This window comes from Myripristis murdjan, chromosome 22, assembly GCF_902150065.1.
Source record: "Myripristis murdjan chromosome 22, fMyrMur1.1, whole genome shotgun sequence".
In the NCBI taxonomy this organism is placed as follows: Eukaryota; Metazoa; Chordata; class Actinopteri; order Holocentriformes; family Holocentridae; genus Myripristis; species Myripristis murdjan.
The window spans coordinates 7847054-7868027 of record NC_044001.1 but is presented as its reverse complement, the minus strand read 5'-3'; the positions used below and the strand labels follow the sequence as shown (position 1 = coordinate 7868027).

The 20974-nt window shown below is 42.8% G+C and overlaps 1 protein-coding gene across 5 annotated transcripts in view; it reads left to right on the top strand.

Annotated features, from left to right (window-relative positions):
- The window catches only part of pcnx1 (pecanex 1), a 33052-nt gene that overhangs the window by 4982 nt on the left and 7096 nt on the right, over positions 1-20974 (top strand). The window contains exons 4-26 of one of the 5 annotated variants that reach the window (XM_030082128.1): positions 185-221; positions 936-1001; positions 1129-2856; positions 4189-4318; positions 7395-7588; positions 8940-9033; positions 9699-9756; positions 10460-10674; positions 11858-12011; positions 12302-12334; positions 13793-13964; positions 14752-14862; positions 15077-15168; positions 15809-15918; positions 16426-16531; positions 16829-16921; positions 17291-17441; positions 18010-18151; positions 18585-18762; positions 19041-19149; positions 19648-19777; positions 19870-19928; positions 20402-20617. In XM_030082128.1, the coding sequence (XP_029937988.1) occupies positions 185-221; positions 936-1001; positions 1129-2856; positions 4189-4318; positions 7395-7588; positions 8940-9033; positions 9699-9756; positions 10460-10674; positions 11858-12011; positions 12302-12334; positions 13793-13964; positions 14752-14862; positions 15077-15168; positions 15809-15918; positions 16426-16531; positions 16829-16921; positions 17291-17441; positions 18010-18151; positions 18585-18762; positions 19041-19149; positions 19648-19777; positions 19870-19928; positions 20402-20617 (4378 nt within the window). Of the gene's footprint in view, positions 1-184; positions 222-935; positions 1002-1128; positions 2857-4188; positions 4319-7394; positions 7589-8939; positions 9034-9698; positions 9757-10420; positions 10675-11857; positions 12012-12301; positions 12335-13792; positions 13965-14751; positions 14863-15076; positions 15169-15808; positions 15919-16425; positions 16532-16828; positions 16922-17290; positions 17442-18009; positions 18152-18584; positions 18763-19040; positions 19150-19647; positions 19778-19869; positions 19929-20401; positions 20618-20974 lie in introns of all 5 variants that reach the window. The other 4 variants (XM_030082126.1, XM_030082125.1, XM_030082130.1 and 1 more) reach the window with 4 other exon arrangements.

Here is a 20974-nt window from a genome sequence, read left to right as displayed (position 1 = left end):
GTTGTATTTTCTCCGGACGTTCTCTTCTATAATGATCACACACATCGCGTCAGTTTGTCCTTTTTGAAGTTTTTACCGCTGGAAAGTGCTTTTGATAACCATAACAACTTGTTGAGCGGTTGCACAGAGGCAAAGATTTTCAAAAGATATATGGTTTGACTTATCTTTCCCTTGTGATTTTTAGGTTGCATCCACCCATGGAGGAGCAACAACTGCCAAAGGTAAGCTTTTGTGCTTATAGTGTTACTGAGACCTCCCCAGGCACACAAAGATGAGGCAGCTTTAAAAATAGTCAAGCACTGTTAAGTTTGAAAAAAAGCAATACACTGTTAGCCCCAGCATGGGAGCCATTCTCCAGGAGCTTTTTATTGGAATGACTGAGAAGAAGACAATAAATGAACTTGCAGTTTCACTATGGGTCCATTGTGCTGAGTGTTAGAGTGAGGCGGCTGCATTGTCTGAATAATTCAGCGAGCCCGCCCGACGCCATTCTAATTAGCTGGTAGTTTCTGATGACGGGAAGTGGTCTGAAGTGGGACAAGCGTTCTGCTGGGATTTAGCTTTTTAAGCTCCTCCCCGTGAGGATTTTCATCCACTCAGACTGTCCATCACACATTCCCAGGAAGTCATGACCACTTTGAACAAGACCCAAGATGCATTTATTGCCGAGAACACAATGCTTAATAGTTACAACTTTGTTCAAATGTTAGCTTGAACAACCATTAGGTTATCTAGGAAACCATTCAGGGTATTCCATTACCACGTGTAGCTTACACCACCTCTCTGAAGTAGTGTTTCTGAGATGAGGACAGGGATGTCATTTATTTTACTCTGTTGAATCAATTTATGTGTGGATGTCTGGAGAGGGGGCCATGAATGTATTAAAATGTGATTAAAATTGTTGACTCTTGATTGCTCTCTTTCTATCTATGCAGGAGATGTGGGAAAGACCTCAGACGACATCAGTTTGACTCTGGTGGAGAGCTGCAGCCACGATCACGGTAAAAACACATATTTTCTCTTCATTTGGCAACGGAAACCTTGTTACATCATCATGTTATGAACTGATATGGCAATTGTTCTCACCACCTCTTCTGATTTTTTTTTTTTTTTTTTTTGTCCATTTAGATTTGTTATCAGACCCAAAGATGTACTGCCTTGTGTCCAATGACTCCTTCGCCTCCATGCAGCCCTCTACCTCCCTGGGTCCTTCCGAACTGACCAGGGAGCCTGCTGACCTCTGTAGCTCTGCTGCTCATCACTTCAGCCAGTCACACTCCTCCTGTGACACCGAGATGACCACTCAAGCATCCATGCAATCTCAGACCTTTAGGAAGGAACTCCGTTCTCGGGGCCTGCCTCGCACCTCCAGCTCAGCAGGTTCTGCTTTCCCTGATCCTTCTCTGCCAGACTTTGGTCTTTACCCTCCACCCAGGAGAGGTGGCCTTGATCCTGTGTGTGAGCTGGAGGCTGCAAGGCCTCACAGGGCGGGGTTCTATGACAGAGAGGGGGCTGAGCAACTGTACCAGCAGGACCAGGCTGTGGCCTCCACCTCTGGAGTAGAGTGCAGCAGGCACCAGGATCCTCGCAGAATAGCCCGCTCTGCCTCTCGGGAGGCAGGGGAAGGTAGCTCAGGTCTGTACCAGGTGGAGGTGGGTGGAAGGGGGAAAGGATCTAGTGTAAGAGGGAAGTCCCAGGGAGGGGAGCGCAGTGCTGACAGCCTGCGGAGCCTTAGCACCCGCAGTAGTGGCTCCACTGAGAGCTACTGCAGTGGCACAGACAGAGACACGAACAGCACTGTCAGCAGCTTCCACAGTGAGCAGACCAGCTCTACACATGTGGAAAGTCTGCTCTCGCTTTCAGGGGATGAGCGCGCACGGGACAAGGAAGATGCTGCTTCTGTGCCTGCAGATGGCAGGACTTCTAGCCTTGGCAGCGTTGGTTCTCGAGGTCTCAGCAATCTGCCTTCAAGGGAGGCTAATAAGAACCCTCATGCCAATGAGCTGACTGCCAAACAGCCTGCAGACACCAAGTCTTCTGCAACCCAAGAGCTAGCAGAGCCCTGCAGCTGCCAGGATGAGCCCAGCACCAGGACAAGTGCTGATGGTTCAACTGGAATAGCTGCTGTGGAGCAGGAGCAGGAGAAGGATGCCGTGCGACCAAAGTCAGCAATCCTTGTCCAGAGGACTTCTTCCTCGTCAGCAGGGCGCAGCGGACGCCGGCGGACTGGTAAGAAACGGGCGAGTAGCTTTGATGCCAGCCGCCACCGGGATTATGTATCGTTGCGTGGTATGGCCAAGCCTCGCAGTGCTGTGTTTGCCGCGGGTGGAGAGGAGGACTCGAGTGACCAGAGTGAACTCAGCTGCGCCTCCAGTCTTCACTCCACCCACCATCTCAGCACAGACAGCTCCTCTAGCACCACCTCCCACTCCTGCCACTCACCTGAGGGCCGCTACCGTGCCCTGAAAGCCAAGCACACTGCAGCCAACGCTGCCTCCTCCTCCACAGCGAAAGGTTCAGCAGGATCCGAAGGTGGGGGGCGGCCTGGAGGGAAGCGCCGCACCTCCCGCCGTACTCCCAGCACAGGCAGTGCCAAAACACACGCCAGAGTATTGAGTTTGGACAGTGGTACGGCTGCCTGCCTTAATGACCCCAACCGCCTCGGAACCCCAGCAGGGCCTCGCCCCCTCACCACCTCCAAGTCAGACCTGGAAGCCAAAGAGGGGGAGGTTCTGGACGCAGCGTCTCTGTTGGGCCGGGCCTCCCAGTTGGAGTCGGTGACCCGTTCCAGAAACAGTCTGCCCAACCAGGCAGCCTTCACTGAGCCTCAGGATGCCACTGCTGGCTCCCTGCGGGGTATGTACCACACACAAGCCTCCAGCATAAATACACTGTCTGGTTCACTAGCATGTTTGATGACAAGACAAGTCCACATTTTATCTTGCCAACACAGGGACTTTAAAAAGCACTGGGAGAAATCGGATTTTTAACATTGTGGCTAACTTCCTCTTATTTATAACAGCATTTAGGATAACTGATTACTGATTACTCCAACTGATTTGATATATATTATACTGTGTTTTGTGGATATTAGGCAAAGCTGTTTACAATGTTCATATTGTTCCAGATACAGTACAGACAATATTAAGCTAATGTCTGTTTGTTTGTTATTTTTGCTGGTTAGCATTGTTTAGTGATAACTGAACTAGGCCTAGGTAATGCGTATAGGTGTGTGATTTCAGAGTGGAGGTTCATGTACTACTTGCCTTGATATAGATGGCATACTTTAATAGGAAGCCCCTGCTGTAGACTGTATTCTGCCGTATTAGCAGGAGTATAATGACACAGATTTGAGACTGGTTTGAGTGTAGCCTAGATCGCTCCATTGTTGCCCTTGTGCATGTGCCTGCATAAGAGATGTTGTCTGCCTTGCTCATTCAGTGTAACCATGGTGAATTTCCATGGAGTGACAATCCTTACCCAAGCACAGTGTTCCCTGTGTAGATCACTATTAGCATGATGGGACAGTGTACGCTTTGTGCTGAGGTTAGACAAACAGCAGCTCTCTCATTAGTGTCATCCACCACTGATTCTAATAGACATTCCTTTTCCCCCACATTCCTTGCTGCCTAATATCTTGTATTTTCACTGGGTAGCTGTCTTTGGCTTCCATGTATTGCGGATATTTTTTTTCTAGGGTGTTGGTGTTGATTGTTTCTTGGCTCCTGAGAGGCTACACCTTTTGAGGTATGTTAGGGGTGTGTTGTGCCTGGACTTGCCTTCCAGTGTTGGCAGCACAAGATTTAGATTTACAGATTCAGATTTGATGAGTGTTTGATACTTGGTTTGCTGGGAGAGGATGGTAGCCAAGTTTCTCATTTGACCCCTGCTGTCTTGAGTTGTTTCAACCTGGCTACAAGCAAGCTGGGCCACACAGTAAATTCAACATGGCTGTATTCAGCAGCATTAAAAACTAGCTGTTGTTGCAGCTATTGGTTGAAGCTGACATTGGTAGCTATTAAGAGGGAATTTGTTGGGCTTTGGTAGTGTTGATAAATGTGCCATGCCTCAAGTCTCTCAGGTCTTGTATCAGTTGCGAAGAAACTGATACGAGAAAATACAGTATATCCATCAGAGAAGCGTAACGCAGCCGTGCTGACTGGCCAATCATATCTCTCGCCATGACAGCCCCAGGGAGTGAGGAGACTGTCATATTTCGGCGAGAGCGTAGCACATTTCGTCGGCAGGCGGTGCGGCGGCGGCACAACGCGGGGAGTAACCCCACGCCCCCCACCTCCCTCATCGGATCTCCTCTCAGGTATGCCGTGCATGGAGTAGGGAGTCGGAATGGGGTTTCTGTGAGGCTCTGGTTGTGTTGTCTGGTATGAGCTTGTTACCAGGCGTGAACTTTTACCACCATACATTAACCGTCACTTTACCATTCTCACCTCTGACATCACTGTGCGTCTTCTGCTTTGCATGCTGGGACATTGCATGACATCTTCTGTCATTCACCAGGAGTGTCTCCACTCTGCATGTGATGTCCTTTCTCCTCCTGTTCTAAAGGCTTTTCACTCTGTTCATCCCGTTGTCACACTATATCTTTCTGAGGACTCTATTTTGTGATCTGTACTCAAAATATGAATTCGAGAGGTTAGATAAACACAAGGCTGTGAGGTCTGCTCTTCTTGGCTGACATACCGTCACCGCTCAGAAGTGTGCATCATGCGTTCAATAATACAAAGCATCCTCGTATCACATTACCATGTCCTTTTCTGAGACCTCTTGGAGGGGAGAGCTGTCGATCATATTGATTACTGTAAAAATCTTAAGTTTAAGGTCACTGCTCCTATTTTGTCGTTTTAATGGCAAGAGTTTCTGGCTGCCCATTAACAGGATTCTCTTAGAACACTATATTATCAGTATTCACATAAGGTTAAAATAGTGACAGTGGATGATGGATTTTCCAAGTAGATTCCCATTCACTTCACATAGTTTGTGACCAATTCCTGCTTTTTACCCTCCCACCATTTAGAATTATCAGGTTGAGTGTGTCTCTAGGATCCTTATCAGTCTGTTTCCCAGAAATATAAGCCTTGCTGTCCAAGGTGACAGTGATCAGGCACCATTGATTGCTGCTTTGAATGAATCGTCACTGCTAAGGCTGTGGTCTGGTTAGAGACACCGTGCCATAACTGGAAGGTCACAGGTTCTGTCTCGGCAATAGCCCATGTGTCCATTTGTGTGCTTGAGCAAGGCATCGAACCAATCACCCCCAATAAAAAACAACTCAAATTTAAGTGCTGCAAATCTAAACAGTGCAAAGCAGAATTTTAGTGTTTCACTGGTCTTATACTGTGGATGGACACTGGAATGCGCATTTGGCTCCTGTGAGGTCTGTTTACCTCCTCCACGTTTGCTTTAAGACTGCCAACAGCTATTCACCTCTAGCCAAGCATCTACTGCTTTCTGCATCCCCCCCTGCAAGGTCACATTTCCAAATGCTGAGCCTCAAAAAATGTTAAGTAAGGAAAACAAGTGTGCGTCTGCCAGGGGTCAATAAACTTGCAAAATGCAAAACCACTCCCCCCGTCCACTCATCCCTCCACCCTCTGCCAAAACCTCTCCAGTCTCTTCTCTCCAAATGTTTGTATGACCTTCTCAGGGATGTAGTAGAGACTAAACCTGGCTAAACTCAGCTCACCCACCATAGATAAATGAGTCACCGTTATAATTATTTGTTAAATTCATAACACACGAATAAATCATTATTTTAATTTATCAAAGCAAACTATGATTGTATAGTGTGTCATGGAAGTTTATTGTATGTTTTGATAAAAAGCAGTGGTTTATTGTATTAATATAGAGGGTTATTGTAACCTATTGTGTGATCTGCATTCTTGACAATCACCCCGTATGATCTATGATCTAAAATTGTCATTGACTGACACATATTCATTATAAAGAATATGTGTCAGACTGTAGGTGATAAAATCTAAGATGTTTTAAAGAAAACTGTCATTAATAAAATCTAGAATATAACTTTGTTTGCATTGATGGATGTTTAACAGCAGACTGGAGGTCATACTTAACCCATCCCTACATCAGTGCTTTGTCCCTGCACTCCTGACAGCTGTGATATTACATCCCTGGAAAGGCGTCCTACGTCATTCATTCACCAGTGGTGTCATTTATCAGCCTCAGGGTGAATGATCTTCCTCAGAAATTTGAAGTGACTTCCTTTTGATTTTTCCCCTTTGTGAAAGACTCTTTACCAGCTTCTCTGATGATGTTCCTCCTGTCCACATTGCTGTCCTATCTTTAGCACTAACTGCGGTGTTCTTCTTCTAGTGTACTTTTCCCTCTTCATTATTTGTGTAGTGTTACTCCTAAAACCTTCCGTGAGGGAAAACATGCTGTTCCCCTTGTAGTGTTCCTGGGATCAGCCAAACTCTCAGATTCTAATCCTCAAAAAGATGAAAAGCAATCTTCCGCACACACCAAGTGACTTCTTCCCCTGTGGAACTTGCTTTTTATATTTAGGATGTCTCTGAATCCCTTCCTCAAATGCCTCACATAGAGGCTTTACAGTTGTATCACATATCTCCAAGCAACTGCGACTGGTGCCATCATGGAGGTCTAACTGCTGAGTGCAAATAAGGGATAGATATGTAACAAGCCAGAGAGATAAAAGAGACATACCTGAGCAAGACTGTTGTAGCATGAATGTAGCTCAGTTGAGCAACATTATAAGCAAAGATCTAAATAGTCTGAAAATGTTTCAAAAATGTAGGTAACTGTAACACAGTAAACTGTGTAGTAGTAGTTTGTTTATCTTAACTGAGCTGACTATTGGCCTACTCAAACAAGTGTTTTTTGGCTTTGACAGCTCACTATCTAGCCAATGGGCTAATGGAGCAAAGCAACCAACTTTATTGCAAGCATGCAGTCACTAGCCTCTAGTAATTATAATGTCTGCTAGATATGTTTGCTAGTATGGAAATCAGATATTTTCATAATAAGATAATGATAGGGAGCTGACCTATATTTATATACCTATATTTTGCTTGGTAACAAGCACACATTAACTAAGCTCAAAATCAATGAATTCCATGTCAGATCCCCCATGTCATGTCTGTTTAGTTCTTTTGAGATGGCAGTTCATAAATCTAGCAAGTCAGGGCTTTTCACTGACTTGCTATTGTTGATCAAGACCTGTGGGCCTCCAGAATGGCTGCCAGAGTGTGCTTTACACCACCTGAAAGCCCTCTATTGTGAAATTACCCCTGCCTCACCCTTCTCCCTCCACTGTGATGATGTTGTTTACTCCTCCATGCCCCCCCCACCACCACCTTCTCATTTCCTCTCCTCCCTGCTCCCCTCTCCCTCAACAGTCTTCAGGAGGCTCTCAGCCAGGCCTCCCAGCCTTCTACTTCCCAGGTGAAAAGTCAGCCATCCAGAACCCCGTCCCAGGTGACCGTGCTGAGCGCGAGTGCCTCCCTGCTGGCCAGGAACGGAAGCGCGCACCTGGAGGGTTCTCAGGACAAGGCCTCGACCGTTGGCACTACCAGCCTGCAGGATGACTTCGGTAGGGAGGCATGAAGAGAGCAGAGGCGAAAGATGCATGAGAGGGAAATGGAAGAGTGTTGGACTGGCAGTCTGTGGGGAAGTCAGTGCATGTGACAGTTTTGAATGTCTGAAAAGCACATGATTTCTGTTTTTGGCTTTATTGTACTGTCTTTGTATGTTTTGGGTATGACAGTTGCTACACTGGCGTTTGATGGTGTTTGATGGAATTGCTTGGACACAACTGGTCACAAATATGACTGCAGCAATCAGTCATAGCAGCGTGCAATTATCCACGGTCAGTGGACTGTTGCAATTAGTCAAAGCCGTGTGGAATTATCCACGCTCCATTTATCTATGTCTGTGATATTGTGTCTGCAGCCAATACTTGACCTCGGCTGGATGTATGTGTTACCCTCCGGTCACAGCTTGGCGCATTCCTCCTCCCCCTGCTGAAGAGTGTGTTACAGATCGCTGTTGATGCCTGTACATAAAACTCACTCACACGTGCTTAAGATGTCAATGAGCATAATGTCTGTGTGTAAATAGAAGCTTTGTTAGTCCAGAGTTGTTTTACATTCTCAGTCTGAAGCTGTGGTAAATGGATTACCATTCCTACTCATAATATGGCCAGCAGCAGATTGCTGTTACGAGAAAGCTGACTGCATGAGCATGTTTGTCTGCGCTTGTGATTTCTGGATGATGATGATGTTTATCTTTTTCTGTATGTGATTTTACTATTTTGATTATGGGTAGGTTTACATCCACATTATATTTTTATCTCATTGTGAGATTTCTGTGATTGAGACAGGGGAGTCAAATGAGCTCTTGATTCCTGAATTAATACTTCAATTAATGAAAAGTTCATATTCACAATAATAATACCATGATCTGTGAGGTACTGTGTAGCAAGACTTTTGGACAAATGTGATAACAGATGTTTTATTGGAGTGTTTTTTTGGATGTACTTCAAGTAAGCCTCTCCTTCTGGGGTTTACGCATTAAAGCTACTATATTTATATCTGGCCTTCATACCTCGGGCCTCATCAGTGGATGAATTGCAATAAAGTTCCACTGACGCAACAGAAATACAATGGGAGCAACATGACTGCTTTTCAAGACAGACAGGAAATGACTGGCATCCTCTAGGGGAGGAGGCAAATTCACTCAATAATCCCATTATCCAAGATAAACACTGTAATATTAACAAAGCCTTCTGCTTCTCTGCATGTAAACATGAACCTTAATCAAATTATTGCCACGATCAAAGTCAGGGCAATGGGTTGTTATGTGCATACAAACAGCCTTTGTTGCTCGGTGCTTGTGATTTCAGAGAAATGACTCTGCTTCTCTGTTTCTGCTTGGATTTTCAGGAAAGCTTACTCCTTCCTTGTACGAGGCGGGCGGTTGTGACATGTCCTTAGTCAACTTTGAACCTGCAACCAGACGAGCCTCCAATAACATATGGTTAGTTTCAGAAAGCTAATATAATCTTCATTTGTTTAGAGAGCTTGCAAGTGACGTAACTCACCCTCTGGCAGCCATGTTGGAGGTCCTCAGCCCTCTGGAATCAGGCTTTTAGCATATAATTGTGTTTCTAAGCATACAGTTGGAGCTGCCCAACAAAATGTAATAGACGTATTAGTTATTTTCTGTCTTGTTTAAAATGCATTTAACACAAGCTAACATATCTAGTAGTTGTAGCTGGTTGATGCATGTTAACATTAACATCAAATGCTTTGCTGCTGCCAAGCGAGCACCTGTAGGTTTGTTTAAGTTTACTGAGCTTTGAAGCTACAACTGCACTGCAAAGCCTCTACAACATTTCTCAAACACAAAAACACAGCATTACAAAGAAATATCAATATGTAAAAAATCATAAGACAAGTAAGATTGCAAATTAGAGGTAATCTAAAAAATAAACAAATGCCAGTAAGGTAAACAGCAAAACCACTTGCCATGAATTAAAAGCTGAGTTACAGAAGTATAAAGTGGTAAAATACAATGCAAAGCAAGGCTACCATTGCCTGTTTTGTGAAATCGCCATGTCATGAGTCATGGTTTAATATAGTAAGTGCAGCAGATGCTTTCCCATCATCAATGGTCTCCTTTTATCCTCTGATGCCCTGCAGGGATACCGACTCCCACCTCTCCAGTTCTACCTCAGTTCGCTTCTACCCTCATGACCTGGTGAGTAGCCAACCAACAGGCTGTGTGTGTGTGTGTGTGTGTGTGTGTGTGTGTGTGTGTGTGTGTGTGTGTGTGTGTGTGTGTGTGTGCGCGCGTGAGTGTGAGAGAGAGAGACACACACACTGAGATAAAGAGAGAAATGGAAGATTGACGGACAGATAAAAGACAGAGAGAGAGGGTGTGTGCATGTACATGCCAATTTACTTAAGTGTGTATAAGAGTGACATTGTCAATACTTGCATATTTGCGCATGGTATGGTCGGTTTTACTGTTTGCACTCTACGTACAGGTTTTTGTTTATGTGACCACTAGTTTAAATAAAGTTTTCTTTTTCCATTGAAAGTAGAAAGTTCCTGTCCGCCCTTGGTACCTCAGACCGCAATCAAATCACATTACTCCAATTTTAAAATCGCCACACTGGCTCCCATTTGGCTCCGCAATCCATTTTTAAAATATTTTATTGGGTTTGAAATCTCTTAACTGCCAGGCAGCTACGCACTTTACTGATATGCTGGTTCTATATGAGACAGATAGGTGCCTTAGATCATCTGGCGGAGGCCTTTTAACCTTTCTTACATTGAGAGCAAAAATGGGCATGGGGGCAGCATTCATCTTGTGGAAGTTCCAACCAATCACAAACACTGAAACTCAAGATTGTTTTTAGGAAAACCGACTGACCCTGGGGCAGCTTTCCCTTCCTCAGATCCGCCTGAACCGTCTGCTGACGATGGACCCAGAGCTGCTGGAGCAGCAGGATGGAGATCTGAGTCCGGAGCTCCAGGACGCTCCGCTGGGCCAGGACGACCACGCAGCCGCCGCTGCAGGCAAAGCAAGGCAGTACTACCGCTTCTGGCTGTTACCGTACCTGTGGGTCGGCCTGCACTTCGACCGGCTCACCCTGCTTGCGCTGTTTGACAGGTAGGTCAATTTAGTTTTTTTTAAAGCTGCACAAGGCAACTTAGCACTTAGATGGCCGGATCCACAAAAGCCTTTCATATGTCTTGCTTGTAAAATCACTGTGAGGTAAAAGGTTTTCTAGTCAGCAGCTGCTTACTGTAAATCAAATATGATATGAGCATCACCCCACTGCTTTGATGTAAATTTCTTCTTCTTAATGGCTGGTAGAGGCCGCGATGGAGCTAGAACAATTTTTTGCTCAGCAGGTTCAACCATTGTTGGTAGGCCCAGCTTTCTCTTGACAGAGCGGTTGAACACATTTTCTGCTAGTGATTATACATGATTCCTAAAATGAAATTGGGCAAATCGGGTGAAACACCTGGGTCTCAATTAATGGAGATGGGCTCCTTTCTCTGTTGCAGCCCCAGTTTGTATTTAATCTGGCAAGACAGGTGTGTTTTTACATTTACATCTTGCCTAATGCAGCATTAACATTTTATTTATTTTCTCAGGCTATTCCTGTTTAGATCGAGGACAGGCCAAGATGGCAGTATAATCAGTTATAGACAGATAAACAGAACAACCGCTTTAAACTCAACAAGACAAATCATTTTTTTAAGCTTCAAATTTCTCTGCAGGCCATTCAAGGCAGAGGCAGCAGGGATAATGAAGGCTTTTGTACCCACCTCTGTCTGAGCTTCGGGGAAATAATGGGACATTCAGCAGAAATTTCTCCCAGCATTATGCTCCCTTCGTGGATGTGAATTTGTCTTCAGCTGAAACATCGTGTCCCACAAAAGTTAACGTTTGCAGAATTTGACAGAAACAGACTTGTTTGGATTTTCTAGAAATATGATATAATGTCAGTTACATAAAACAACCATGAAAAATGTAGAGAGGACGTTTTTATGGCACAGAGATTAATGTCCAGTTAATAATCCAATTATCCTCTTCACTATTTGACCATCAGCAAACAGTATTACACTGACTCTTTATTAAGAAGAAAGTTTCTTTGCTTTTCATTTTTTTCCAAATAATTTAAAGAGCTTTATGCCAGAATGACTGATGTTCTAGGTATGTTGAGTCATACTTTTCAGTAATGATGTCTGGATATTTCGCTTTAGGGAAATTATCTTCCCAGTTTAAGAATTCTTGAAAAGTATTTGCTACTATGTTGTGGACTTATTTTTCCATTGTGTGACAGGAACCGTGAGGTTTTAGAGAATGTGCTGGCGATACTGCTGGCTGTCCTGGTGGCCTTTCTGGGTTCAGTGCTGCTTGTCCACGGCTTCTTCACTGACATCTGGGTCTTTCAGTTCTGCCTCGTCATTGCAAGTTGCCAGTACTCCTTACTTAAGGTGAATATCTCAGACAACAGCACACAGTGTATTAGTTTGACTTCAAGCCTAAATGAGATAGTCATTGTTATATAAATGTAATCAGATTTTTACTTAAGTATTAGGACACATGATAACAGTTTTCAAATTAAAATGGATTCTTGATGCTTAGGCCACAAAAATGATTTCATACTTTACCTCCTCTGTACTCTAAAAAATTAATGTCTTTTATCAAGGGAATTCAAAATATTTAGTAGAGGATACTCTCATACATTGTGAATTCACCTGTACTCTGTCTTGTTTTTTGTCAGAGTGTTCAACCAGACTCCTCTTCCCCTCGACATGTAAGTATTCATCACTCTTTAAATATCTCCATCTTTCCTTTTCTGAGACCTGGGTGGCCATTATGTCGTCCTAAAACATAAATGAAGTATCCACGTTTTCTAAGTTGATGTTAAGTTGATGCTCTTATCAAGAGCAATGACAGTGACTGTAATAGTGCAAATTGGAGTCATTAATTCCTAGATAAACACCACTGCAAACAAGAGCCAATAGTAAGGAGTGTGGAAATTAAAGCTGTAGCACACAAGGCAGTAGAATGCAGTTTTCCCCTACGATTAATGAAATGGTGATGTTGGAGAAAAAAATAAAATGGATTTTTTCCCTCTGTCAGTTTAATTTCAGTTGTAATTCTGTGTTTTTCAAACCTTTTTCTGTTGTGGTTTTTGAAAATGGTGTTGCTTTTCCCCTTGGAGTCTGTGTGTTCCTCCCTCCCCTGCGTCGATGGCCTGATCTGAAACGGTGTCTTTTATTAATGCAGCTCCTACTCAGCTGCAGGCACAGGCTTTAAATAGCTGGCCAGAGTTTCGACCACAGCTCGCTCTCTTGCACTCCCTCTCTGTCTCTTACTCACCTTGTGCCATTCTCCCCCACCTCATCTCACCTCAAGGACTTTTTCCTCTGCCTTTCTGTGACACTCTTGACACTTTTTGGGGAAAACATGATCTATTTAATCTGATTGTTGGTGTGTAAAACAGTCAGTGCTCCCTTGGGTAAAAAAGCAGGGCAGCACGTAGCCTCTTGAGCTGAAACCTGCAAACAGCAGGCGCACATCCTCCCTCTCTTGTGTAACCTTACACTTGATGCTATTTCTGTTTTGTACCTGTGGCCCTGAAGCCTATATGTTACTGATACTCAAGAAGTCTTTCTATATGTGCAAATGAATTCCTAGAGTGGTCATTTGATTGAATTGTATTACATAACACATGTCATTTGGTGTATGTTTTTACCCTCAGTGTCATACACTACCATGAGAGCATGCATTTTTAGCAGTGGTAGACCCGGTGGGAATGAAATCCCTAATTCTGGCAGAGTTTGAGTCATGCTCTAAAAATAAGGGAAGGGGAGACATTCCAAAAAGTAAAATATTTTTTCAAGCCAACAGTCACATCGAAACGTGCACAAAGGTTACAGAACAGGAAATGCTTTACAGTGCACTCACTTTAGGCTTGAAGAAACTTTGGAGATGGTTCATGTCCTTTCAATTTTATAATAATATTTTCCCCTGCTATATACATGTATTTATGTATGTATGCATGTATGTTTATTTGTATATTTGTATATGTATTTGATGCATATACAAATACATACATATTTGTATTTGTATATGTGTTTGTGTATATATATATGTATATACAGGGTCACATGAATGCCTCTATGTGTGTCACTGAGCTATACTGAACCACGGTACTTAAATCCTGTCTCTTTAATGAGCCATTTATGTCATCACCCCGTCCCTTTAGGGCCATAATCGTATTATTGCGTACAGCCGGCCTGTCTACTTCTGCCTGTGCTGTGGCCTCATTTGGCTGCTCCACTACGGCAGCCAGAGGACCACTTCATCCCGCTTCACCCTGTATGGAGTCGCACTCACCAGCTCCCTGGTCCTCGCCTCTGCCAGGGATCTTGTCATAGGTAAGGACACCTAATGCAGGCACCTGCACTCCCCTGTAGGGTTTATCTAGCCATAGAGTGGCCAGTACTGTGTTTCACCAACATTTTGGGCTGCCATTTCCAGAATTTCTAAATTGCACATTTACCACTACACTGCAGGTTACTTGCCCTTGAGATGTGTCACAGATGTGCAGCCACCAAAATGTGTGCCACCGTCCATCCATTATAATGCTAGTTTTATTAGGGAATAGGAACAATATGCCATTTCAAGTCAAGTCCACAATAAGTATCATGCTCAGCAGCAACAACTAGTAGTCCTGCTTCAAACAGGTAGTGACAACTGAAGTTTACTCTAGTTACTGTGCTAAGGAGCTTGGGTGTGTGTGCATGAACAGGAATGGGACTTAACAACTGATAGGTGATACTCAGTGATATAACTGAAAATGCAGGAACTTTGTTCATTGTTCATTTGTCCTATTGTTCATTCATGCAAATGTTCTCAATCTTCTAAATATACATGTGTGTATGGACACAAAAGACGAGCTATTCCAGTTAATAACTTGAGTTGTTGAGCCCCAAGATGCAAATGTTAATGGGGCATATGTGTCCATGAAATTTGTAGCCTGCAGTCCAAAAAACAAAACAGTAAGCATCAAATCACTATCATCTGCTGAGTAAAATGTCTGGAAAAGTATAGAAATTTAAAATGGAAAATATTAGTCCTGCATTGCCATCAAACATAATCCATTTCATAGCGTCAGGAAGCTTATATTGACAAAACTGTCAATTTTTGTGTCTGTCCCTGCAGTCTTCACTTTGTGTTTTCCCGTCATTTTCTTTGTGGGACTGCTGCCACAAGTCAACACATTCGTCATGTATCTCTTGGAGCAGCTGGACATCCACGTGTTTGGAGGGAACGGTGAGTGACTCTTAGATGCACAACCTCTCTGCGGGGTCAGCTTTGACCTCTGTGGGATGAGATGATATGAACTCAAGCAAACTTAGATTCTACATCATGATGTGACAGGCTTCGTAAGAGGCCAAAGTGCTGATTTGCATTCTGCCAGGCGCGGTGTCTCAACCTGTCTGTTTGAGTGGAGGCACCGCTGACATCCTCTGTGTGCTCTCTGCAGCCTCCACAAGCCTCCTGTCAGCTCTCTACAGCATCCTGCGCAGCATCATCGCTGTTGCTCTGCTCTATGGCCTCTGCTACGGAGCTCTGAAGGTGAGAGCAAAACCAACTACACTTCCTCAAAACTCTATGGACTAGGGCTGAAAAAAATCATATTTCAGTTTTTTTGACAGATTTCACAATTGGGAAAACTGATGAAATGATGTTTTTTTTGCTTGGGTCTGTATCAAACAAACATATTTTCTTTACATCTAGACAATGCAATTAGTAGCTCATCGTACTTTGTTTACAATGGTATTCTGCCACATATTTTACCTTTTCTTAAAAATTGCAGCTCCTGCAAGTTGGATGTAACACCTGGCCATGTTGTGATCTTTATAATATTTTGATTGATTGTTCAGCCCAAATGTAATATCACTCTCCTAAATGCAAGCTAAATGTTCTAAAAATGTGATATAAATGTAATCTAAAACTGCCACAACCTCCACAACTACTTGTGCCACTTCATCAGAACTGGCATTCTAACTACTTATAACTACTTAATTGTGCATAAGCAAGCACACAAACACTCTTCTGAATATGCAGCTTTTATACTTTCCATATAAGTAGCTTTCAAGGTTGGGGAAACAGCATTAGTGCAAGTATTTATATCAGTGCTAGCAAGATAAATCCCTACGTTAGTTGTAGTTGCTGGATAAATTAATTCTAACCCTCTCATGCCTCTGTGTCTCAGGAGAGCTGGGAGCCTCACCACATCCCAGTGCTGTTTTCTGTGTTCTGCGGCCTCTTGGTGGCAGTGTCCTACCATCTGAGCCGGCAAAGCAGCGATCCCTCTGTCCTCATGTAAGTTCACGGCCCCATACAGCAGACCTCACTGCAATAGCATTCATGCTTAGTTGTTCTCTGTTTTAACCTGATTGGAGAACCAGATGGATGAGGGTTACCACAGCTGTTGAGGTAGTGTCTGGTTAAAGTTTTGAGTCAGAAAAGTAAATATTAAAGTGAGTTTCACTTGGAGTTTTCAAAATGGCTGGCAGTGATTGTTGTATGCAGCAAGCCTCACCCATCTGGCACTTAATTTGGCATCAGAAGTGTTTGCTATTACTGCTTGACCAACGTCTGCTATAGAGTATTAAAGGATAATCTGTGACTTTCCGACGCTCACATATGCACTTAATTATCCCTTAATATGCATGAGCATTTCAGAAATGCTCAGTTCAGCTTTAAATTGCTTTACACAGTAGCCTTAGTGTTAACTGTGAGTGGGTTTATGCATTCCTCCTAAGATGAATCACCCCCACAAATCCGTGGCATTTGAACCAGCTAATATATTTGCTTCTCACTTTATAGCTCATTGATACAATCCAAGATTTTGCCCAACTTGAAAGACAAGAACCCAGAGGACCCTCTCTCAGAAGTACAGGACCCTCTGCCAGAGAAGCTGAGAGCCTCAGTGGTGAGTTCTGACGTCTTAGCCGCACAAAGCCATGACTGGGTAATTGCAGTTTTAACTCTGATTATCAGGTGCATAGACTTTCAAAACTACTTGTTTTATCACAGCCTTTATTATTTGCTTATGTACCCTTAAACTGTCCATTATACTGTATTATATTTTCAAAGGTTGTAATTGTAATTTTTCTTAATTTTCAGTTTTACTTTGATATGTAGTCTTTTAATGTGAGACTGATTTTTATTTCTTTTCTTTTCCTTTTGTTTTGTTTGTCTCTCACCATGTTCCTAACGTTTCCTGCAGAATGAGCGCCTGCAGTCTGACCTGATCGTCTGTGTGGTCATCGCTGTCCTATACTTCGCCATCCATGTCAGCACAGTATTCATCGCGCTACAGGTACAGTGAAGATCATAAATAATTGACATAGTATATAATAGGTACCTTGTCATGTGTCTCAATTCATAATGCTTTAGTTTAACCTGTAGGTTATCTCTTCTTGATGTGTAAAACCAGTGTTTTCGCAAGCAACAACACTGGAAGGAACACACACAAATTACTAGTGAATTACAAAATGATTGCGCATGTAAAAGACTAAAAGACTACTGGCTACCAATTTTAAGGATGGACACTGATGGTTTTGAACTTTCAAGAGATAAATTTCAAGTGCATTTTTGGGGGGCAAAACTTCAAGCATGTTTACCTGAAACACAAAACAAAATACAATCTAAGTATTCTAACTTTTCCATCACCTCTGTTTTACCACAGCCTTTCCTCAGCTATGTCCTGTATGCACTGCTGGGGGCGGTGGGGCTGCTCGCTCACTACCTGCTGCCTCAGGTCCGCAAGCAGATGCCCTGGCACTGCTTCTCTCACCCCCTGCTCAAGACTAAGGAGTATTATCAGTTTGAAGTCAGGGGTGAGTATTAAATAATTCAGTAAAACAAAAATGGAAATGGGAAGGAAATGGGTTCAGCATCACTCCATTGTTTCTGATTCATGCTTCAAGTGGTAATCTGTGAAATCCGTGAAATCACCAGTCAGTCATTGTTCTCAGTACTGTGATGTCTTTTAACTTGGGTTTTGAGTTGATGAGGTTTGAGTTTCTGTAGCTGAAATTCTACTTTACTTTTCTTTGCTGAGACATGATGGCTGTCACTGCTCATGCTAACTACCAATTTCTGCCTCTGTTTCAAATAAATGTCTGATGCTGTGCCCTGAAATTTAAATTGCATTATATTATTATATTGTATTGTATTATATTATATTGAATCACTGTTGTATTATAACACACAGTGATACAGAGTGCCAAAGCAAACCTTACTTGGAAATAATGTGGGTGGTTAATACATGTTTTTATGCGTAAAATTGTTAAATGGCCTCTGTACAGTTTTGTGTCTCCCTACGATGTTATAATCATGTTAATTAGACTCAGATTCCCCCCGGGTTAATGATGTATCTCTTTATGCTTCAATTTGTTTTTCCAGATGCAGCTCATGTGATGTGGTTTGAAAAGCTTCACGTGTGGCTGCTGTTTGTGGAGAAGAACGTCCTCTATTCGCTTGTCATCCTTAATGAGCTGAGTGGCAGCGCCAGAGAGCTCGCTAGTCCAAAGAAACTTGGCACAGAGTGAGGCATCTCTCTGTTATCCAACATCACTGCATCTTTTTGCTCCATTTCCTTTTGTTGCTGCACTACTATTGTATAACCCAACATAATCTGGTCTGGCAGTAAGGAGGCTAAAGGAAACTTCAATACACTGTTAGCTGAAATAAATCATTTGACATAAATTCATAAACAAACGACGATTTCATAATTAGTTTGGTTAGTTGCTTAATTCATGCTTCATAAAACATTCAACCGTTATTAATAGCTGTATCATTTGGTAACTGATGAAGTCTTTTAATGCAGTTCTAATTTGTTTAAGAAGCATTTTTAAGCAACTAACCTCATATTTATGTAAGTCTGTGTGGTGGTGTTTGAGAAATGCCTTACATAGTTGGATTAGTGTTATTGATCTCTGATGGCATTTTATTTTGTTAACCCTCCCGAATCTGCTCAGGGTCGGTGCTCTGATGATCACTGTGGCGGGCCTGAAGCTGCTACGTTCCTCCTACAGCAGTCCCACCTACCAGTATGTGACCGTCTTGTTCACCGTCCTTTTCTTCACCTTCGACTACCGTCACCTGTCTGAGACGCTGCTGCTCGACCTCTTCTTCATGTCCATTGTCTTCGGCAAGGTTAGAGCAATACATAATGAGTTGTTTTTTCCAAGGAACTTATCGTCAACAGTTAAGGTCAAGCAGAGGGATTTATACAAAAATAGAACAAAACAATGCAATAATCATTATAATTAGGTAGAATTTAGTAGTATTTTCTTCTAGACTGTTTAATGAATTTCATTTTTTGTTGGACGTATGACTCAAATTTTCTATTCATTTCCTGTGGGGGTGATTGTATTTGATGCTCTTCATCATATCACATGTGCTTCTTCATTTTCCTGTGTTTGTTCATGCAGCTGTGGGAGCTGCTGTACAAGCTGCGCTTCGTCTACACCTACATTGCCCCCTGGCAGATCACCTGGGGCTCCGCCTTCCACGCCTTCGCCCAGCCCTTTGCTGTGCCTCGTATCCTTCAAATATTTTCTCTCACCCTGTCCACACAACACTGGGGATAAGATATATTAAGTTATAAATTATAGATAAGTTATTGCTGTGTATCTTTACAGCCTAATCACAAAAGTCCCTGTGTACATAAATATTTGAATGTTGTGAATATTGCCATGGAAACTGAAGATAGAATGAAAGAAGTGTTTACTTACCACAGATAAAATTGGTATATGCCAGCATCACAGTTAACTTTCTCATAATTAGCATATGTGAGTCATTTTACATAACCTCTTGTGTTTATATGTGCCAAACCATAAAGATCATACTCAGGAATCCAGAGAAATATCCTAAGATTAATGTGTGAAAACAACCTTCTTATCACACTGACATTAGTTAGTGGCTGAAATGTGATTATCAATATTAGCAAAGGAATCTTAACATACAGTAGAGTAAAGTGCTATGTGCAGCAGAGTAGAGCATTTTTTGTAGTGATCCTTGACCTCAGTGTCCTCCCAGACTCTGCCATGCTGTTTGTCCAGGCTATTGTCTCAGCAGTCTTCTCCACCCCCCTCAACCCCTTCCTGGGCAGTGCCATCTTCATCACCTCCTACGTCCGCCCCGTCAAGTTCTGGGAGAGAGACTACAAGTAAGGAAAAAATATTCAAATTGAAATTGTATTAAAATCTTGCACTGGCAATTTTGTAATTTTTTTTTCTCTCATTTTTGTTTTTGTGGCAGTACCAAGAGAGTAGATCACTCCAACACACGTCTGGCCTCTCAGCTGGATAGAAACCCAGGTGGGGATAACAGCTTTTTTTTTTTTTTTCTCCTAGTTATTTTCCCCCTTGCAATGTAATTTGACACTATGCAGGATCTTGTATTATTATCAGTTCTATTAAATTATTATGAGTGCCTATATAGCAATTATTTTACAATTTGGTCAAAGCTGCTCTAGATAACATTGTACACTGGAGGCTCCAAATGGGAGTGAGATGAGACAGTTTTAAATCCGTTTCAAATTCAGTACCCAGAAATCATGCAACAAGAACACGCTCTTGTTTCCTAAACTAGTTATGATGATTCATACTAAAGAACAGCAAGTCACTTTGCGGTTAATGGGTTTATTTTGATATAAAAACTTTGCCTGTTGCGATTTAAAACTTCAATCCATCTCAGCAGTGTCAGTGATGAAAATTTTACTCGTCTTCCTTTTCTTTCTTTCTTTCCTCTCTTCTTTCCTTATTTTCAACATTCTCCTGTCGCTCCTCAGGTTCTGATGACAACAACTTGAACTCTATCTTCTATGAGCACCTTACCCGCTCGCTGCAGCACAGCCTGTGTGGAGACCTCCTGCTGGGCCGCTGGGGCAACTTCGGCACCGGGGACTGCTTTATCCTGGCCTCAGACTACCTGAATGCTCTGGTGCACCTGGTAGAGATCGGCAACGGCCTGGTCACCTTTCAGCTCCGAGGGCTGGAGTTCAGAGGTGAGGACATTTATAACATGGTATGGTGGGTAGAGGGTCTTGTCTAGAGAACAGGAAGACATAGAACTCACATACTATAGCTAAATACATTTTTGAACAGCTTAGTCTAGTAGGTTGTTAATTATACAGGACAGTGAAATAAGATACAGAAGATTTAGACAATCACATGAAGGTATTTGAAAGTTAGGATGGTATACATTTCTGTTTTTACAAAATTGGTGGCATTTTACTACATCAGGAATAATAATGATATCAATTATACTGACATACTGCTCCTTGCTGCCAGTTACACTGTGAGTTGCTAGTAAGCCATCTGATTAGTCAAATAGGAGCCCCAGTGGTGCTTTATCTTCCTGT